Raw genomic sequence first — 19,370 nt, 5'->3', positions numbered from 1 at the left:
TATTTTGTTTTAGGTATGCCTCACATATACTGCACTTGGGTTTTGCTTTGTGAGCTAAGGAGATTCTCATTGTTATGACCAATATGTTTGGTCTCATATCTATTTTAGGAGAGGCAGGCCTCCTGAGGCTATGAGCATTTCTTCACGCTCTTGCTGAGTGCAAAACTACAAGGGTTACCCACTTCTGATATTGAGCACTTTCTGGAACTAGTCACATAGGCAAATAAGTATGTCAAGGTAACCAAAGCATGACCACGATTTAAGTGCTTGCTGCTCCCCAGTGAGGAGTACTGACTTATTTGCTGCTTGCTACAAAAGGTGCTAAGCATTCTTTGATCCTGGCTTCCTAAGCTGTGGCAAAACCCACTGCATATGTGGCCTCCATCTAGCCTCATTATATTGCTCCACGGGACTTGGGGACAACGAAAGCTAGCACAACAATGCTGATAACTCCTCTTGTTTGCAATGCTGTAATAAACTGTTTGGCTCTGATCCATTAAATTGCATATACTTTCAGCACTTATGGAAGTGTAAGAAATTTACTCCTTGTCATCTTATATGAAGTTGGGGTTCTCCCCAGACATTATCATGATGTTTTTTAATTATGTGAATTTTGTTATATGTTATGTTTCATTCTCTATATGTATTCTTTGCTCTGATTTAAACTTTTCTCGTATTTAGGAAGGTTTGCATTTTTGTTCTAGTGGTTAACTTGTTAATTATAACTTTTCTCTTATTTAACCTTTTACTATCTGATTAGTTTTTGTTTGTTTGGTATCCCTTAACATCTACCTAACATCTATATGAAAATAAGCATTTTATATTTTGTTTTTTCTCTCTCCCTTCTCCCATCCTTGTGGGACTTTATTTTTAGAGCAGTTTTAGGTTTACAGAGAAATTGAGAAGTACAGATTTCCCATATACTACCTTTCCCCCACCCATAGGTTCCCCTGTCATTAACATCTTGTATTTGTGTTACACTTGTTACAATCGATGAACTCATATTGATACATTATTGATACATTGTATTTGTTGATGTTGATACATTGTTATTAAGTAAAGTCCATAGTTTCCATTAGGATTCATTCTGTATTGTACAGTTCTATAGGTTTTGACAATGCATGTTATATATTCACCATTACAGTATCACAAAAAATAGTTTCACTGCCCTAAAAATTCCCTGTACTCCACCTACTTATCCCACCCCTCCCTACCCTGTCCATCCCACCCCAGTTAACAGTCCCTAGTAACCATAGATTATTTAATTGTCTCCATAGTTTTGCCTTTTCCAGAATGTCATATAGCTGGAATTATATAGTATGTAGCCTTTTCAGATTGGCTTCTTTCACTTAGCAATATGCATTTAAGGTTCCTCCATATTTTTTCATGGCTTGATAGTTCATTTGTTTTCATGGCTGAATAATATTCCACTGTACGGATGTACCACAGTTTGTCCATTCACTTATTGAAGAACATCTGGATTGCTTCCAATTTTTGGCAGTTATGAAAAACGCTGCTATAAACATTTGTGTGCAGGATTTTGTATGGACCTACGTTTTCAACTCATTTGGGTAAATATCAAGGAGTGTAATCAGTGGGTCGCATGGTAAGAGTATGCTTAATATTGTAAGAAACTGCCCAACTGCTTTCCAGGGTGGCTGTATCATTTTGCATTCCCACCAGCAGTGAATGAGATTCCCTGTTGCTCCACATTTTCACCAGCATTTGTTGTTGCCAACGTTTTTGATTTGAGCCATCCTTTGTTTTTTTTTTAAGGTATGCTTTTTGGTGAGGAAGATTGGCCCTGAACTAACACGTTGCCAATCTTCCTCTTTTTTTTTTCGGTTTTTTTTTCCTCCCCAAAGCCCCAGTACATAGTTGTAAGTCATTCTAGTTCTTCTATGTGGGATGCCACCACAGCATGGCCTACTGTATATCTTCTTTTGTGAGCTGTCTGTTCAGATCTTTTTCTTTTTTTCTTCTCCCTAATCTCCCCAGTACACAGTTGTATGTTCCAATTGTAAGTTCTTCCAGTTGAGCTATGTGGGATGCCACATCAGCATGGCTTGATGAGCGGTGCTTGGTCTGCGCCCAGAATCCCAACCAGTGAAACCCTGGGCTGCCAAAGTGGAGTGCACAAATTTAACCGCTCAGCTATGGGGCCGGTCCCGTGTTCAGATCTTTTACCTTCTTTTTAATTGAGATGTTTGTTGTCTTATTGTTGAATTTTAAGAGTTGTTTGTATATTTTGATTAGTTTTGTGTTATCTTTATCAGATATGTGTTTTGCAAATATTTTCTCCCAGTCTGTGGCTTACTTTTTCATTCTATGTCTTTTCCATACAGTCTTTAACAGAGCAGAAGTTGCTAATTTGAATAAAGTCCAACTTATCATTTTTTTTTCATGAAATGTACTTTTGCTGTTGTATCTACAAAGTCTTCACCAAACCCAAAGTCAAACTAGATTTTCTCATGTTATTTTCTAGAAGTTTTACAGCTGTGCATTTTACATTTAGGCCTATGATCCATTTTAATTTTTGTTAAAGGTGTAATGTCAGTGTCTAGTTTTTGTTTGCTTGTTGTTTTCATTTGTTTTTCTTTTTGCATGTGCATGTACTGTTCTAAGACCATTTGTTGAAAAAGACTAAGCTTTCTCCATTGGACTGCCTTTGTTCCTTTGTCAAAGATCAGCTGGCCATATTTGCATGGGTCTATTTCTGAGCTCTCTGTTCTATTCCATTGATCTATTTGTCTATTCTTTCACCAATATCACACTGTCTTGGTTACTATAGCTTTATAGTAAGTCTTAAAGTTGGTGTCTTCCAACTTTGTTCTTCTTCAACATTGTGGCAGCTATTCTGAGTCTTCTGCCTTTCCATATAAACTTTAGAATCAATTTGTTAATTTCCACAAAGTAACTTGCTGGGATTTTGATTGGGATTGCTTTAAATCTATAAATCAATTTGGGAAGAATTGAGACTTTAAGTTTTTCTATCCATAAACATGGAGTATCTTTCCATTTATTTAGATCTTCTTTGATTTCTTTTATAACTTTTGTAGGTTTCCTCGTATAAATCTTGTACATATTCTGTTAGATTTATAATAAGTATTTCTCTCTCTCTTTTTTTGGCGTTAATGTAAATGATGTTTTGACTTTCAAGTGTATACAGGTAACTTTTGTATGTTAACCTTATATCCTGCAACCTTGTTATAACCGGACTTTAGTTCCAAGAGATTTTTTGTTGATTCTTGGGATGTTTTTTGTCTTACTGCATTAGGTAGAACTTCTAATACAATGTTGACTAGGAGCGGTGAGACATACTTGACTTGCTCTCGAGCTTAGAGAAAAAGCATTTAGTTTCCCATCATTAAGAAGGTACGTTAGCTGTAAGTTTTTTGCAGATGTTCTTTATCAAGTTAAGGAAATTCCTTTCTATTCCTAGCTTGCTGAGAGTTTTTATCATGAATGGCTGTTGGATTTTGTCAAACGGCTTTTCTGTAATCTATTGGTATGATCATATGATTTTTCTGCTTTAGTATGATGGTGTGATAGATTACATTAATTGATTTTTGAATATTGAACCATTCTTGCATACCTGTAATAAATGTGACTGGCTATGGTATATACTCTTTTGTGATACATTGTTGAATTTCATTACTTTTTTTCCCCTGTTTTTTCTCCCCAAACCCCCTTAGTATATACTTGTATGTTTTTCAGCTGTGGGTCCTTCTAGTTGTGGCATGTGGGACGCTGCCTCAGCATGGCCTGACAAGCAGTGCCATGTCCATGCCCAGGATCCCAACTGGTGAAACCCTGGGCCACCGAAGTGGAGCATGCGAACTTAAGCACTTGGCCACGGGGCCAGCCCTGAATCTCATTACTTTTCTTGAGGATTCTTGCACCTATATTCATGAGAGATATTTGTAGCTTTCCTTTCTTGTAACGTCTTTGTCTGGTTTTGGTACTGGGGTAATGCTGGCCTCATAGAACGAGTCAGAACCATTCTCTTTGCTTCTACTTTATAGAACAGATTGTAAAGAATTGGCATCATTTCCTTCTTGAATATTTGGTAGAATTCACCACTGGAACCATCTGAGCCTGATGCTTTCTGTTTTGGAAACTTATTATTTATTGATTCAATTCCTTTAATAGATATAGGCTTAAGCAAAGTAGCTATTTTCCTTTGTGTGAATTTTAGTAGATTGTCTTTCATAAAATTGTTCCATTTCATCTAAATTATAAAATTTGTGGGCATAAAGTTGTTCATAATATACCTTTATCTTCCCTGTTTTGTTTTAAACTTATTTTTTATTATCTTTTTAATCTTCCTGGGATCAGTAATGATGGTCCCTCTTAATTTCTGATATCGTAATTTTTGTTTTCTTTCTTTCTTAGTTAGCCTGGCTACAGATTTATCAATTCTATTGATATTTTCAAACAAGCAGCTTTTGGTTTCATTGATTTGCTCCACTGATTTCTCCTGTTTTCATTTTCACTGATTTCAAGTCTGATTTTTATTATTTCTTTTCTTCTGTTTACTTTGGATTTAACTTGCTCTTCTTTTTCCAGTTTCCTAAGGTGGAATCTTAGATTATTGCTTTTAGCTCTTTCATCTTTTCTAAGAAATACATTCAATGCTATAAATTTCTCTCTAAACTGTTTTTGCTGCATCTCACAAATTTTGATGAGTAGCATTTTCATTTAGTTCAAAATATTTAAAAGTTTCTCTTGAGACTTCTTTGATTTGTGTATTATTTTGGAGTGTGTTGTTTAATCTCCAAATATTGTGGGATTTTCCAGGTATCTTTCTGTTATTGGGATTTCTAGTTTAATTCTATTGTAGTCTGAGAGCATACTTTGCAGTCTATTTTTAAAAATTTATTCATGACCCAGAATGAGGTCTTAGTAAATGTTCCACGTGAACTTGAAAAGAACATGTATTCTGCTGTTACTGGATAAGTATTCTACAAATGTCAATTAGAACCAGTTGATTGATGGTGCTGTTCAGTTTAACTAAACCCTTACTAACTTTCTGCCTGCTGGACCCATCAATTACTGATACAGGAATGCTGAAGGTTCCAACTACAATAGCGAACTCAGCTATATCTTCTTGGAGTTCTATCAGTTTTTGCCTCATGTATTATGATAATGTTGTTAGGTGCAAACACATTAAGGATTATTATGTCTTCTTAGAGAATTGACCACTTTATCAATACAAAGTGCCATTCATAATTCCTGGTCATTTTCCTTGCTCTGAAGTCTGCTTTGTCTGAAATTAATATAGCTAAGTCTAGGTTTCTTTTCATTAATGTTAGCATGGTATATCTTTCTCCATCCCTTTACTTTTAATCTGAGTCTTTATATTTCAAATGCATTCTTGTAATAAACATAGTTGAGTCTTGTTTTATCAACTACTCTGACAGTCCTGTATTAATTTGTATATTCAGTCTAGTCACATTTAGTGATTATTGATATAGTTGGATTTAGATCTACCGTGTTTGTTACTGTTTTCTATTTATTGCCCTTGTTCATTTTTGTTTTCCACTTTTTTGCCTTCTCTAGTTTAAACAAGCATTTTATATGATGCTTTTCCTTAAAAACCTTTTTTTTTAGTTATTGCGCTAGAGTTTGCAATATAGACCTTAAAACTAATCCAACGTTACTTTCAAATAATATTATACCACATAACGAGTAATGCAAATACTTTATACCAGTATTTCAAATTCCTCCCACTAATCTCTTACATTTGCTGTCAATCACAGACAGACAAATACATAACATCACAGTTACTAGAGCAGAAGCCCAGGAGCAGAAATAGCCAGTGGAGCCAGTACCAGATTCCTTTTTATCCAGTACATCATGTCTGGATTAACAAAAATTAAAAGCCATAGTAAAAGACAAAAAAGGCACCTTGAAGAGAAAAAGCATAAGAACCATACTCAGATATGACAGAGATTTTGGAATGATCAGACCAGGAATTTAAAACAACTACAATTAATATGCTATAGGCTCTGATGGAAAAAGTAAATAAGGTGAAAAAATAAATAGTAATATAAGCAGAGATAAAGACTCTAAGAAAGAATCAAAAGGAAGTGCTAAAAATTAAAAACAATGTAACAGAAATGAAGAATGCTTTTGATTGGCTCACCAAGAGAGTGGGCACAGCTGAGGAAAGAATCAGTGTGCTTGAAAATGTGTCAATAGAAACTTCCAAAACTGAAATGCAGACAGAAAAAAAGAGTGACAAAGACCAGACAGAATAGCTAAGAACTATTAGATGATTACAAAAGGTTTAACATACACATCATGGGACTATCAGAAGGAGAAGAAAGGGACACGAAATATTTGAAGTAATAATGATAATGACAGATACCAAGTCACAAATCCAGGAAGCTCAGAAAACACCAAGCAGGATAAATGTCAAAAAAATCTACACAGAAGCATATCATATTCAAATTCCAGAAAAACAAAAACAAAGTATTGAAAGAAGCCAGAGGAATAAAAATCTTGAAATGGAGGAATAAGGATAAGAATTACATTAGACTTCTCTTTAGAAATCATGAAAACAAGAAAAGAGTCGAGTGAAATATTTAGTGTTTTAAAGATTAAAAACCACCAACTTAGAATTCTGTAACCAGTGAAATTATCCTTCAAGAGGGAAGGGGAAAAAAAGACTTTCACAGACAAACAAAAATTGAGGGATTTTGTTGTTAGTTGCCTTGCCTTGCAAGAAATGTTAAAAAAAATTCTTCAGAGTGAAGAAAATGATGTGGGTTAGAAACTTGGATCTACAAAAAGAAAGGAAGAGTGTTAGAGAAGGAATAAATGAAGGTAAATTAACAGGGTTGTCAATCACTTTACTTATCCATAACATATAATCACAGAATACACTGTTGATATTATGGAATAAACTGTTATGATAGATTACAAATAAGAAAAATAAAAGATTTTATTTTACTCTCACAGTACAATTAAAAGAGGCTACAGAGACCTAACTTTTTAGGTATATCTTTTAACAAATAATAGGAATGGCAAAATACAAAAAATGAAATTACTGAGACTCAAGATTCTTCTCTCTCCTTCTTTGTAACAGGTACCCTAAATTAGCTACCAACTAGAAGCAAATTCAGTACTTTTAGCAAGTTATAATGACCAAACAGACAAATATATTACAGCAGACTAACCAAAGCATTCAAGAGAATGTAAGCATTTTCCTCCCATCAGATTATGTTAGTAAGTCTAGCCCATTTGAATTATCCATAATTACATCACATATTCCTGCTACTTCCCTTGCCCAGATTCCTACATGCCTCATGTATCTATCAAAATGGCTGGCAAATATTGCTTCTTATATTGTTTAAAAGAATAGAGCACTTCTGGGGTTCAAAAGAATCATTTATTACTCAGAAAAGTTAAAAAACTATTTTAAAATTATATTAACCATAATTATCTTTCAACAAAATTAATACAGTTGAACAAATCAAATTATATTTTTATACTAAAGACTTGTATTAACATTAAACACTGTAACGCAGAAATTTTATATGGGGATAGTGAACAGATATGTAATAACCCACTGTGATGTGAATTGGCTCTGTGATTACTACAAAAGAAGATTCATTAACATGGATTTTATTATATTCTTGACACAGTTAAATGGTAGGAAAAGATGATAATGTAAGCTGAAAATTAATAGCATGTATCAAACAGTGGCTACCTCATTGGTATGGGGAACCCAAATTCCAAATGTGGTCAAAGGAAACGTAGATTTATCTGTAATATCTGTAATAATTTTTCAAAAACGAATGTATTCATTTTTTTGTATAATTGAAAATCAGATAAAAATTAAAATCTCTGAATGCCATAAAAAGGGATATTCAATCCACACAAGGTAGAAGACAAAGAACAAATGAAGAAAAATATTAAAAATAAGGTAATAGTATGCAATTTTTCACTTTACTAATTGATGCTTCTGAGTCCACATGTCATAAAAGGTTAACAATAAAGTATTGGGATGCTGCATTTAGCAAGTGGTGGCATATTGACAGACCCACAAAAACTTTAGAAAAAATACAGTCTATCAGTAGGCATCATAAGCATAAAGATTACATATTTTTAATGTTTTGATTAGAAAATACCAAAAGGGCAACAGGACATCTCATTCACCATTCTTATTTCAGTTATTATTATTAATCACTTACTAGTAAATATCAGAAAATAAAGTGAGGTAAGATATTGCATAGAATTGAAAAATATAATTCTTGGTAAAAGCAAAAAGAATTAAACTAAAAGTTAGCTAAATGAACAACAAAGTAAACTAAGGAAAATAAGGGAGTCAAAAATGTTAATATAGATGTACAACCATATAAAATACAGAATAAGACTCAAGAAGGTCATATTCAACTGGGTTGAATTTTGAACCAAATAGAGATTTAATTTCTCCCAAATCGATCCATGCATACATATCAACCAATCACAAAGTTAAATATATTTTGTGGTAGACCAAAACAAATTTTTGTTTCTAAGTTAGGCTAACATCACCATCTGGTGTGGGAAAGCTAGAATGTGGTATTACTTTCAGATATTTTGCATTATCATATTTAAGACCTGGTGAAATAAAAACAAATTCTAAGTTTTAATAGATTTCAGCGATTTTCTTAAATCAATGAAGAGTGAAAATACATACAGGTCTTCAGAACCTGAAACATTTTCTCCAACATACTCAAAACCACAAAAAGCTTTAAGGGCTGTAAGCTTAGATGGAGTACAAATCAAGACTAATTCCACTATAATTTACTTTGTTTATGATTGAGATCAAAAGTAGGCAAATAATCTTGTTATGTAAGAAGCCTGGGATAATGAATTAAAGTAGGATGCAATCATCATAGTTTTCTTTAGAGCCTTATAAAAGACACTGTAGTAAAATGATCCTAACCAGTAGATTCTTCAGTAAAATGCAAAATGAATACTTGCCAAATAAATCATCAAGTTGTTTTTTGCTTTTATTTATTTCTTTCTGTAATTCGCAACACAGGGAAGTCCCCGACAACAGCTCTGCCTGATCTGTAGAATTACCGTCAGACTTATACTGCCAGAACCATTTCTCCCTTCTCCAGTAACTTCAAGGAATAAAAGTTGCTCATTCTTTGACTCCCAACTAGAGTATTCTAGGAAGGTACTTTATATGTCATCTTCCCATAAAAGAACTTACATTCACTAAAATATAACAGTATTTGTATTTCCTATAGAAGGGACAAAGTATACTTGGAATATTATTTGCTTACTTTAAAAAAGATGAAGTATTTAAGCAAGAAACTTGAATGATATATACTAAAAAGCATTTTCAAATGTAAAAGTACACACTAAGTCCTCTTAAAAAACTAATGATACTAAATTGGTTTGGAATTCTCTAGTGTAGCTTGTATGTAAGCCTGAATAAGTCCTATAATATTTTCATTTATCTACCTACAAAAAGCCTATTTAACTTATTAAAATATCATGCCACATCACCAAAACAGCTAGAGATTTTTAGATGACAGAATTTTATTTACAGAAAAGTCACAGTGGATAAACAAAATTTTATGAACACAATTTTGTTAGTAATGATTAACAAAGTCAAGAGTGGGTTAATATATAATATCACTTGTTATATAATATACATTAAAATATAGTTTTCATGCTATCTTTATCCATTAGTTTTTTATATTCCAATTTTTAGCAAATCTAGAAATAAGACAGTATACATGGAACAAATTTACTAAACACTTTTAAATTACACTTCCTTCTACATCAGATACTAAGTCAATTTTAAAGCCATCTGCAAATTAAAGGGCTTTCCATTATAATTCCTAAATTTAAAGGAGGTGAAGCATCAACTACAACTCAAAATGCAAAATGGAAACTGTCATAAATTTTAAAAGGAAAATATTACATTAGTAATATCATAAATTAGCAAAGAATTTTCCAAAGAATATTGCAAAAGTAAGATACATTAAATGTTTTATAATGATTAAGTCTAGAATATTTTTTACTTGCATTCTTGTCCATCTAGTTTAAAACACCAAAGCACTTCCTGAATGTGAAAGGACCATTTTTAAATGAATAGGAGATGACAGCATGTGTCATTTTAAGGATAAAAGAAAGATGGACTATGTGCTTTGATTTGCAAATAATATTCTTTATCCAAGTAATCCTCAATGTTTCCATTATCCTTGAATGACAAAATTCTTTCGAGTACTGTGTGAAAAAGAGACCATCCTTTTACTGATGGTAGGCTTCTAATCTTATTCGGGTTGGATCTTCTGGATGTCTCAAGGCAATTCCATTACGCAGGAGCAGCTCAATATATGGTGGCCAAAAAGAATCACTAATTTTGACATATGGATCATGTGGAACATCAAATAATCTATTTAAAAGAATCTAGGAAAAAATAGCATTCAAAATATACCTTACTTGGGAAAAAATTGATACAACTATAATAAGACATTAATAATGTTTTTCACCAAAGAAGGAACATTCCCTCTTTTAATAATTGAAAACATTTTCTAAAAACTTTTTAAAAGGCATTTACAATTCTCCCACTTCTCAGGATTAATAATTTCCTTAGATTAGATGTTTGGTTATAATTATTTCTTAAAAATAAAAATAAGAAACAAACAAATTTAATACTCAACAAAATATGCACAAAGTTCAAAAAACAGTTAGTATGCGTGTATTAATATTTGAGGGAAAAAGGAATCACCAACCCAATCCCCCAAAAAAGACACCTAGTCTTCTGATAAATCTTCAAAACAATATTTCTATCATCATCATTTCCTTCAACTTCATCTGGAATATCTCTGATTTCTTCACTAAGGATGTTGAGGAGTTACAATCACAAATTATAAAGTTTTGAGCATTTGTAGTAAATTATATAATCTAACATTTCCTAAACTGCTTTCAATGGAATTGGTCTCCCTAAGGATGTTCTTAGTTTTGAAAAACAGAGTTTCTATGGTCAAATAAGCTGGGGGAAAGAATGCTAACGTGCACTGAGAATCCTGTCTTTCCCAAATCCATTGGCATTGGGAAAGTTTTGTCAAGAAACACATATTTACAATTCTTTGAACACTTACGTCCTATCAAACATACTCAAAAATGCTAAATATCTATTACTCTGCCTCCTCCGCTACCACACAGCACCTTCACAAATTAAAAATCAGAACTCGGAAGGGTTAAGAATTTCCCCAAGGGGCACGTAATAAGCAGCAGATCATGGATTACACTCCATATCTCTGAATTGCCAGGCCAAAGCTTCAATTAAAAGATATAATTTTAAGGAATGAGGAAAAGAAAAAAAGCATAATTTATACAAAATAAAGTATCATAGAAATAAAATTAAACTATGAAGCTCTCATTTCAATCACGTTTCATAATAATATCAATATCTCAATACTTGAAATGAAATTTTTACCTACCATTAACTTAGCTATTTCAAGTACCACATCCTGGGTAAAAAAGTTTTTGCTCTCATTTATATTAGGTATGATAATTAAAAAATTAAATATTATTCCTACTTTAAAGCAACTGCTTATTTTAATACAATTTCAGATCTTTCTTACCTTCCATTTCTAATTTCAATTATATTAATCAAAATTCTAGTAGATCTAGAAATAATAAAATGCTAAAAGTTCAACTTCAAAATAAACACATATATTGTTTTATTTTTCACTGAATTGGAGTTTAATATTGGTTACTTTTATCATTGATAATACTAGCCTTGGAGACAAAAACGATTTCTAATTCTAAGTTTCATATGGTACCTCACAGTATACTATTCAAAAGTTACACATGTATTTCCCAGTTAAAACTTGTCAATATTTGCCACATATATGACAACTTTTATTTACGAAAAGTTAACTCATCCTTAAGAAGTAGTAGTTTCTTAGTTTCAGCATAACTTGGAGTAACTAGAAATATGTTAAAAGATTCTAATCACTAATCTAATCTAATCTAATCACTCATCTGTTCTAATTACTAATCTAATAAATATTTGTATTTTGCTTTTCAAAGCAATAATATTCCATATTAAGATATCCTGAGACAACAAAACTACTTAGCTGAATAAAAATAGACAATTTAGCATCTAATTCATAAAATTACAATGCCACAAGTTTTCTGAAATCACTCTTTCAACTCATCAGTGATGTTTAAAAGGCACATATTGTTAAACATCCTGCTCTTCATAGACTATTTTACCTTCTTCTTCACTTAATTAGCAATGCAGTGTCTATCAAGATCTTCTAAAATATTTAATATATTTGATAACTGACTGAAGTTCAAAAACATTTTTTTAAAAAGGTCAAAGATATTTTTTAAAAAAAGTAAATATCAAGCAGAAAAAAGTTGAAATTACCCAGTCTTTACATTGTGAAAAAGAGGCTGATGCATTAAGGAAAACTTTGCACAAATTTCTGCAACTTTATGAAAAGAATCGCTAACCTCACTTATGTATTTTAGATAGAATTGAGAGTTACCAACTAAAGATTCTATCAATGTAAAAGCATAGGATTTCACTGTGTAAATTCTAAATAACATCACAAAAATTTCCTTAAAGTAATAATCTTGGGAACATGATTAAGGGTTAAGACTCTAATTTCATGTTCTTTTAAAAAATTACAATATTCTTTCTAGTACTGTATAGAAAACAGAATCTAATTTTATACTAAAGATAAATTAATATAAATATATTTAACAAAGATTGGTGTATACTTTAAGAACTAAAGCAGTTCCTTTTTAAGACTGTGTATAATTGTTCACAAATCACTAACTAAGAGACAGCTCCAAGACAAAACAACTACACAAAACACTTACCTCTAACATTTCATGCAGTGTTATCAGCTGTGCAGTGGATTCTTGAACGTTTTTCTTTGAGAGAAATGTGAATAACAAACAATTAACATTTCAGTTCTGCAAGTGGCAGAACAGTAGGATGCATTATTTACAAAATTTAAAAAATATTTAATTGTTATGGTACAAGGTACACTAAAACCAAACATTGATAATTAGATGGTTTTAAAAGAATTCTGAAAGTAAACAACCTGCTTGTACTAAACAGTCAGGTTCATAAAAATGCAGTTGAAACAACCTTTAAGACAGTGAAATCTTTTGTAATTACTAGAAGATACAATTCAAACTACCTGTAAATATAAAATAGATAAATTATATTAAATATATTGTATATACTCATATTTAAAAAACCTATTGTTTGAACTCCTCAACCAAAATATCCCAAACAAATGACATTCCAAACTGTATTTATACAGCTTCAGGACAGGAAAACTTGCATCCCAGGGAGCCCTGTTTATCTTTGAATAGTTCTTGATGGTTCATGTTAACTCACCTCACTGGTTCTTTTTTCCTTGGAATGACAGAGAATAAATCTTATTCCAATTCCATCCAAGAGTTCCTCCAATATTTGAAGACAGCTATTATGAGCCTCAAGTCTTCTCCATGTTAATCATGATCAGTTCCTTCAATTATTCTTCATAAGCCATAGACTTGTGGCCCCTCAATATGATGGTTGATCTCTGAATGTGCTCTAATTTGTCTATTTTTTTTTTTATAATGCAGTCTCCACAATGATCTCGGTGTGATTCGAACACCAAAGATGAAAAGGAAGACTCACTTCCATACTTGTAGATGACAGAATTCTATTTATTAAGTTTAAGATTGCATTAGCTCTTGGACATCTATTTCATCTTACTGACATCTATCTGAACATACTATCGTCTAAAATGCCAAAGTCTCTTTCATACATCTAGCTAAGTTATGTCTCCTCCATCTTTTTTTTTTTTTTTGGTGAGGAAGATTGGCCTTGGGCTAACATCTGTTGCCAATCTTCCTCTTTGTGTTTGAGGAAGATTGTCACTGAGCTAACATCTGTGCCAATACTCCTCTATTTTGTATGTGGGATGCTGCCACAGCATAGCTTGATGAGCAGTGTGTAGGTCTGCACCCGGGGTTCTGAACCCACAAACCCTGGGCCATGGAAGCAGAACAAGCAAACTAAACCACTAGGCCACCAGGCCAACCCTGTCACCTTCATTCTTTAATGTTTTAAATCCAAGAAAGATATTCTATGTACCTTCACTAAATATCATCCTATTTCATTTGGCCTAGTTCGTAGCCTGCTAAAAAATATAGTCCTAATTCTGTCATCCAATATATTTACTATCTAGCCTTCTTAATTTCATATCATTTGCAAATTTTGACAATCATGTCTTATACCTCTTTATCCAAATTACTGTTAAAAATGTTCAATAGGTGGCCACCCTGTGGCCACGGGGTTAAGTTTGCACACTCCACTTCAGCAGCCCAGGGTTTCGCTGCTTCAGATCCTGGGCACAAACCTAGCACCACTCATCAAGCCATGCTGAGGCAGTCTCCCATATAGCAGAGCTAGAAGGACCTACAACTAGAATACACAACTATATACTGGGGGATCTTTGGGGAGAAGAAGAAAAAAAGAAGATTAGCAACAGATGTTCGCTCAGGTGCCAATCTTAAAAAAAAAAGAAAACGTGTTCAATAGGACAAGGCTCTAACGATAACTGGTAGAAATCTCCTTCCAAAATAATACTAATCCTAATCAGCAGCTTTTGAGTTCAGACATTCTACTAATTGCAAAGTCACCTGTTATAGTGACAGAACTTTCCTGAAACTGGTCAAAGATTACCATGAAGTTCTTATAAAGTCTTAAAGAAATACAAATATATTAGAGAAATAGTAAAATAACCCTGACAAAAATAAACGTGATTTCTGGGCTGGCCTGGCAGCGTAGTGGTTGGGTTTGTGCACTCTGCTTCAGCTGCCTGGGGTTTGTGGGTTTGGATCCCAGGCATGGACCTCCACCACTCATCAAGCCATGCCGTGGTAGCAACCCACATACAAAACAGAAGAAGACTGCCACAGATGTTAGCTCAGAGACAATCTTCCTCAAGCAAAAAGAGGACAATTGGCAACAGATGTTAGCTCAGGGCCAATCTTCCTCATAAACACACAAAAAAATGTGATTCCTGAGTAAAGATAGTACAGCTGGATCTCAAAATATCCTGACCTCTACTATCTTACTAAGTGGAAGAGTAGTAAAATGCAGCATATGATTTACCAGTGATGAAAGAAAACCCAATTATAAAATTGACAAATAAGCAGCAGCAAAGCACAGATTAAAATTAAAGGTTTGAGACAATCAAAGAAAATGCAGAAGAAAAATATAATGAAAGCAAGTAAAGAAAAAAAAGTTTCAACATAAGGATATGATAAACAATGTAAGATACATAAAATAAAATGTCTGTAAAATGAAATGCGACCTAAATCTGCCCCTGGAAATAATATATCTTCAAAGCAAAACTGATACTGAATGATCAACATCATGATATATCCCTGTTACATTTCTGAAGTTCAAAGATAAAGAACTCCTCAGGCCTACAGTCAGAGGCAGCCAGACATCTACGGGCTGGCTTCAGACTTCTCCACAGCACAATCCATCTCAGAAGAAGGGAGCAATCCCTACCAAGCCTTGAGATTTTAAAAAAATGTGCCAAAGATATCCTTTGAGTATAAAGGCAAATAAAGTATTTTCAGTATTCAAGAATTCAAGTATTTTGAATTCAAGAATTCAAAAAATAAGACACCCAGGAATTCTTCTTCAATAAATTACTTGTCAAAGAAACCCATCAAATCAAATGATGGATTAAACTTGAGAACTCAAAAATGAATAGTACAAGATGACAAGCATTGAATCCAATACAATGTAGAATAAAGACTAAACATATACACGAATGATGGTATCAGGATAGAATATAAATGAGGGTATAGGAGGGAGAATGTTAATTTCCTCACCTTTCATAGCAGGAAGTCTATTAATACTACTCAAAATTAAAAGATGAAATTAAGCAAACTATTATAATCTTTAATAATGTTTTTCATAATTTGTTTTCTTTACATTAGGGATCTCTCCAGAACTAAAATCACTTGAAGCAAAGAAATATTTATCTCAGTTCAACAATTCATCCTCACTTATTTTTCTTCTATCAAATTTAAGTAAAATTACATATAATACTTATTTTATATTAGCTTGTACAAAACTACATTGATCCACCCATCCATTCATGTTTCTATACATATACGTATTCAGGAAGATGTTTCATATGACATTCATCTAATAATAATGATCTGGTAGAGGGATTTTGGTTGTTTCTTTCTCCTTTGTACACATCTTTGAATAATAAAGTCCAGTGTTATGAACTGAACTGTGCCTCACAAAATTCATATGTTGAAGTCCTAATCCATAATGTGACAATATTTAGAGATAGAGCCTTCAAAGAGATAATTAAGGTTAAATACAGTCATGAGGGTGGGACCCTAATCCAATTGAACTGGTGTCCTTATAATAAGGACTTATGATAAGGACTCTACACTCACACAGAGTAAAAGCCATGTGAGGACACAGCGAGAAGGCAGCAGCCACAGAAAGGAAGAAAGGCCTCAGCAGAAACCAACCCCTAATGGCACCTTGATCTTGGACTTCTAGCCTCCAGAACTGTGAAAAAATAAATTTCTTTTGTTTAAGCCACTGAGAGTCTATGATATTTTGTTATGGCAGCTTCAGCCGAGTATACATCCAGTATTAGTGCGTGAGAGAGAAAGCAATCGATTATTTTGTAACATGTATTAATAGTTCGTATACTTCATTAAAAAAAGAGCTAGCTTAATGGCTTCCAGTGATCAATGCTTCCTTTTCAGAACGCCTCAAACTTCTGGTTCTATTGTGGAGAAACTTAATAGGTTAAAAAAATTTTTGAAAAAAAGAGAGATTAGGATCAAAAAGTCAGTCAGTGAGTTACTGTAGGAATATGATCATTAAGCATCAAGCAATCATGAACTTAATGAAATGATTAACGGCAGGCTGTCAACAATTTCAGAAATGAATATGGGGTATAAATAACAGAGAGAATGGCTGACATAGTCCATAATAAATGTAAAGCCTACTGAAAGTTACAAAGAAGAAAGGGAAGAATAAAAAAAACCACACATTCTAAGAAAACTTTTTCTCCTTTTCCTAATATATTCACAGTCATTCAATAAACATGAACTCAGAAAGGTACTATAATAGATATGCAAGATAGTAGAGATACAGAGATGAGTTAAACACATCAAAGAGTTCACAGTGCATGGTGGGCAAACAGGGAGTCAGACATAATGATCATCACAAAATGAGATGACAAATGCTAATAAAATAACACGTAAACTTCATTCCATGCTTCACACAAAAGACGATGTTTGATGGGCTGGCCCAGTGGTGCAGCCATTAAGTGCACACGTTTCGCTTCGGCAGCCCAGGATTCACTGGTGTGGATCCTGGGTGCAGACATGGCACTGCTTGGCAAGCCATGCTGTGGTAGGCATCCCACATATAAAGTAGAGGAAGATGGGCCTGGATGTTAGCTCAGGGCCAGTCTTCCTCAGCAAAAAGAGGAGGATTGGCAGCAATTAGCTCACAGCTAATCTTCCTCAAAAAAATAAATAAATAATTTTTTTAAAAAACAGATGACGTTTCAGTTGCCTTAAGTAGGAATTTGTTATCCTCACAGATAGGAAGTGTCTTGTAAGGGAATAGAAAGTATAAGGCACAAAAAAGTGACATGTCATTGCGTATTTGCTGGAACTACAATAGCAAGACTGAATGAATTCATGCAAGCAGTGGGTAAAGAAGGTTGAAAAGGAGGCTAAAGAAACAAAGTCCAGAATATAAACTTCATCCTACAGGGAGCTATCAAAAGTTTTGTTTAAAAATGATTAAACTATATTTTTTTAGAAAGATCATTCCGGTGCCAGTTTCAATGCCTATTCCATTTCCACAAGTTCTCTATATTTAAACTATATACTTTTTTAAAAACAGGAATCAAAGTAGTTGCTCCCAATCTTCTGTCATCCAATGAAATATTTATTGCTTTTGTGGAAAAGGTTTATTCCATCATAACTACTATTAAAATAGCCAATAACTTACATTAACTAACAGATTTTAAACAACATTCTTCCAATTTTAAAAGTTACATATGTTCATCATGGAAAATTTGGAAAATAGTGAAAACAAAAGCAAATCTGACATATAATCTTTGCCTCCACACATAAGAACTGTTACATTTTTTGGTACAAATTAGACTCATACAATTAAATCATCTGTGTTTTATCCACTTAACAATAAATTGTGAGCATTTCATTAACTCCTTCAATAATATTCAATACATTATTTTTTAAATCTGCATGTTTTTCCCAATCATATGGATAAAATATAAAAAATGTATTTAATCCTATTTTATTGAACAACTAGGTTGCTTCTAATTTTTCAATAAATATTATAATGTGATGGAATATTTCTGTACATGTATCTCTGTGTGTATCTTTGAAATGCATAATAAAACATAAAAAAGTTTATCAGAAAATTTACATTTGCACCTATCTGAAACAATTTCAGATATGAATATCTACATGAATGTCTTCTCTAAAACTTACCTTTTTCTTTTTAACATTTCTATCAGGCAGAGGAAAATGGTCTTCTAGAAACTCACCCAAGGTAATCAAGAGTTTCTCCTTATATTCTTTTATATCATGCATTTTAGTTTTTAGTTCATTAAAGATTCTAATAGATTTAAAAAACAATAAGAGAAATATTTCAGTGATAAAATACATAAGAATATATAACTGATTACATATAAAGTTGATCAAAAACTTTGTTCAAACTTCATTTGTTCAAACCAAATAACTAGCTTTATGAAAGTAACACACTCTACTTAACATGTAGGGAAACTAAAGGTACAACCAGGTTAAGTTATTCATAAAAGATCATGTAACTGATAGTTGGCAAAAGGTAGAGTAAGACTCACGATTTCTGGTGTAATTTACCTTCTTTTCATCTACATATTACATGTAACATAAAAAAGAAAATATTTTCTCCTATTTTAAATAGCTAGAATACAAAATTAATACCTTGATTCAGAAACTGTCACAACCTGCTGTTTCAATTCCTTGTGTAGTACATTAAGAGATTCCAGGAGCTGTTGCTGTTCTTTCAACCATTGTTGCTCCCTTTAAATATGGACAACAAAACAAACAATAGCCAAATAAAACATTAATGCCAATTCAACATATATCAATGATTAATGGTAATTATAACATAAATATACCTTTCCAGGTCTTCCTTTAACTTTTCATTCTTTGACTGAATAGTGGAGAGTACCAATTCAAGATCATGTCTCAATTTTTGGAACTAGAACAAAATAATTCAAGTTAATTGCTTAGTCTTTCATCACATAAATAGTTGTATTTCT

The 19,370-nt window shown here is 32.7% G+C and overlaps 1 protein-coding gene across 4 annotated transcripts in view; it reads right to left on the bottom strand.

Annotated features, from left to right (window-relative positions):
- The window catches only part of CENPK (centromere protein K), a 62,487-nt gene that overhangs the window by 17,579 nt on the left and 25,538 nt on the right, over nt 1-19,370 (bottom strand). Inside the window, exons 7-11 of one of the 4 annotated variants that reach the window (XM_070587451.1) lie at nt 19,227-19,309; nt 19,030-19,128; nt 18,556-18,682; nt 12,853-12,906; nt 7,378-10,419 (exon numbers count right to left, since the gene is read on the bottom strand). In XM_070587451.1, the coding sequence (XP_070443552.1) occupies nt 10,261-10,419; nt 12,853-12,906; nt 18,556-18,682; nt 19,030-19,128; nt 19,227-19,309 (522 nt within the window). In that variant the 3' untranslated portion in view covers nt 7,378-10,260. Of the gene's footprint in view, nt 1-7,377; nt 10,420-12,852; nt 12,907-18,555; nt 18,683-19,029; nt 19,129-19,226; nt 19,310-19,370 lie in introns of those variants that run through there. The other 3 variants (XM_070587453.1, XR_011530547.1, XM_070587452.1) reach the window with 3 other exon arrangements.

Source organism: Equus przewalskii, chromosome 20 (assembly GCF_037783145.1).
Source record: "Equus przewalskii isolate Varuska chromosome 20, EquPr2, whole genome shotgun sequence".
Classification (NCBI taxonomy): Eukaryota; Metazoa; Chordata; class Mammalia; order Perissodactyla; family Equidae; genus Equus; species Equus przewalskii.
Note: the sequence above shows the minus strand (reverse complement) of the source record. Positions and strands in the feature narration are given on the sequence as shown.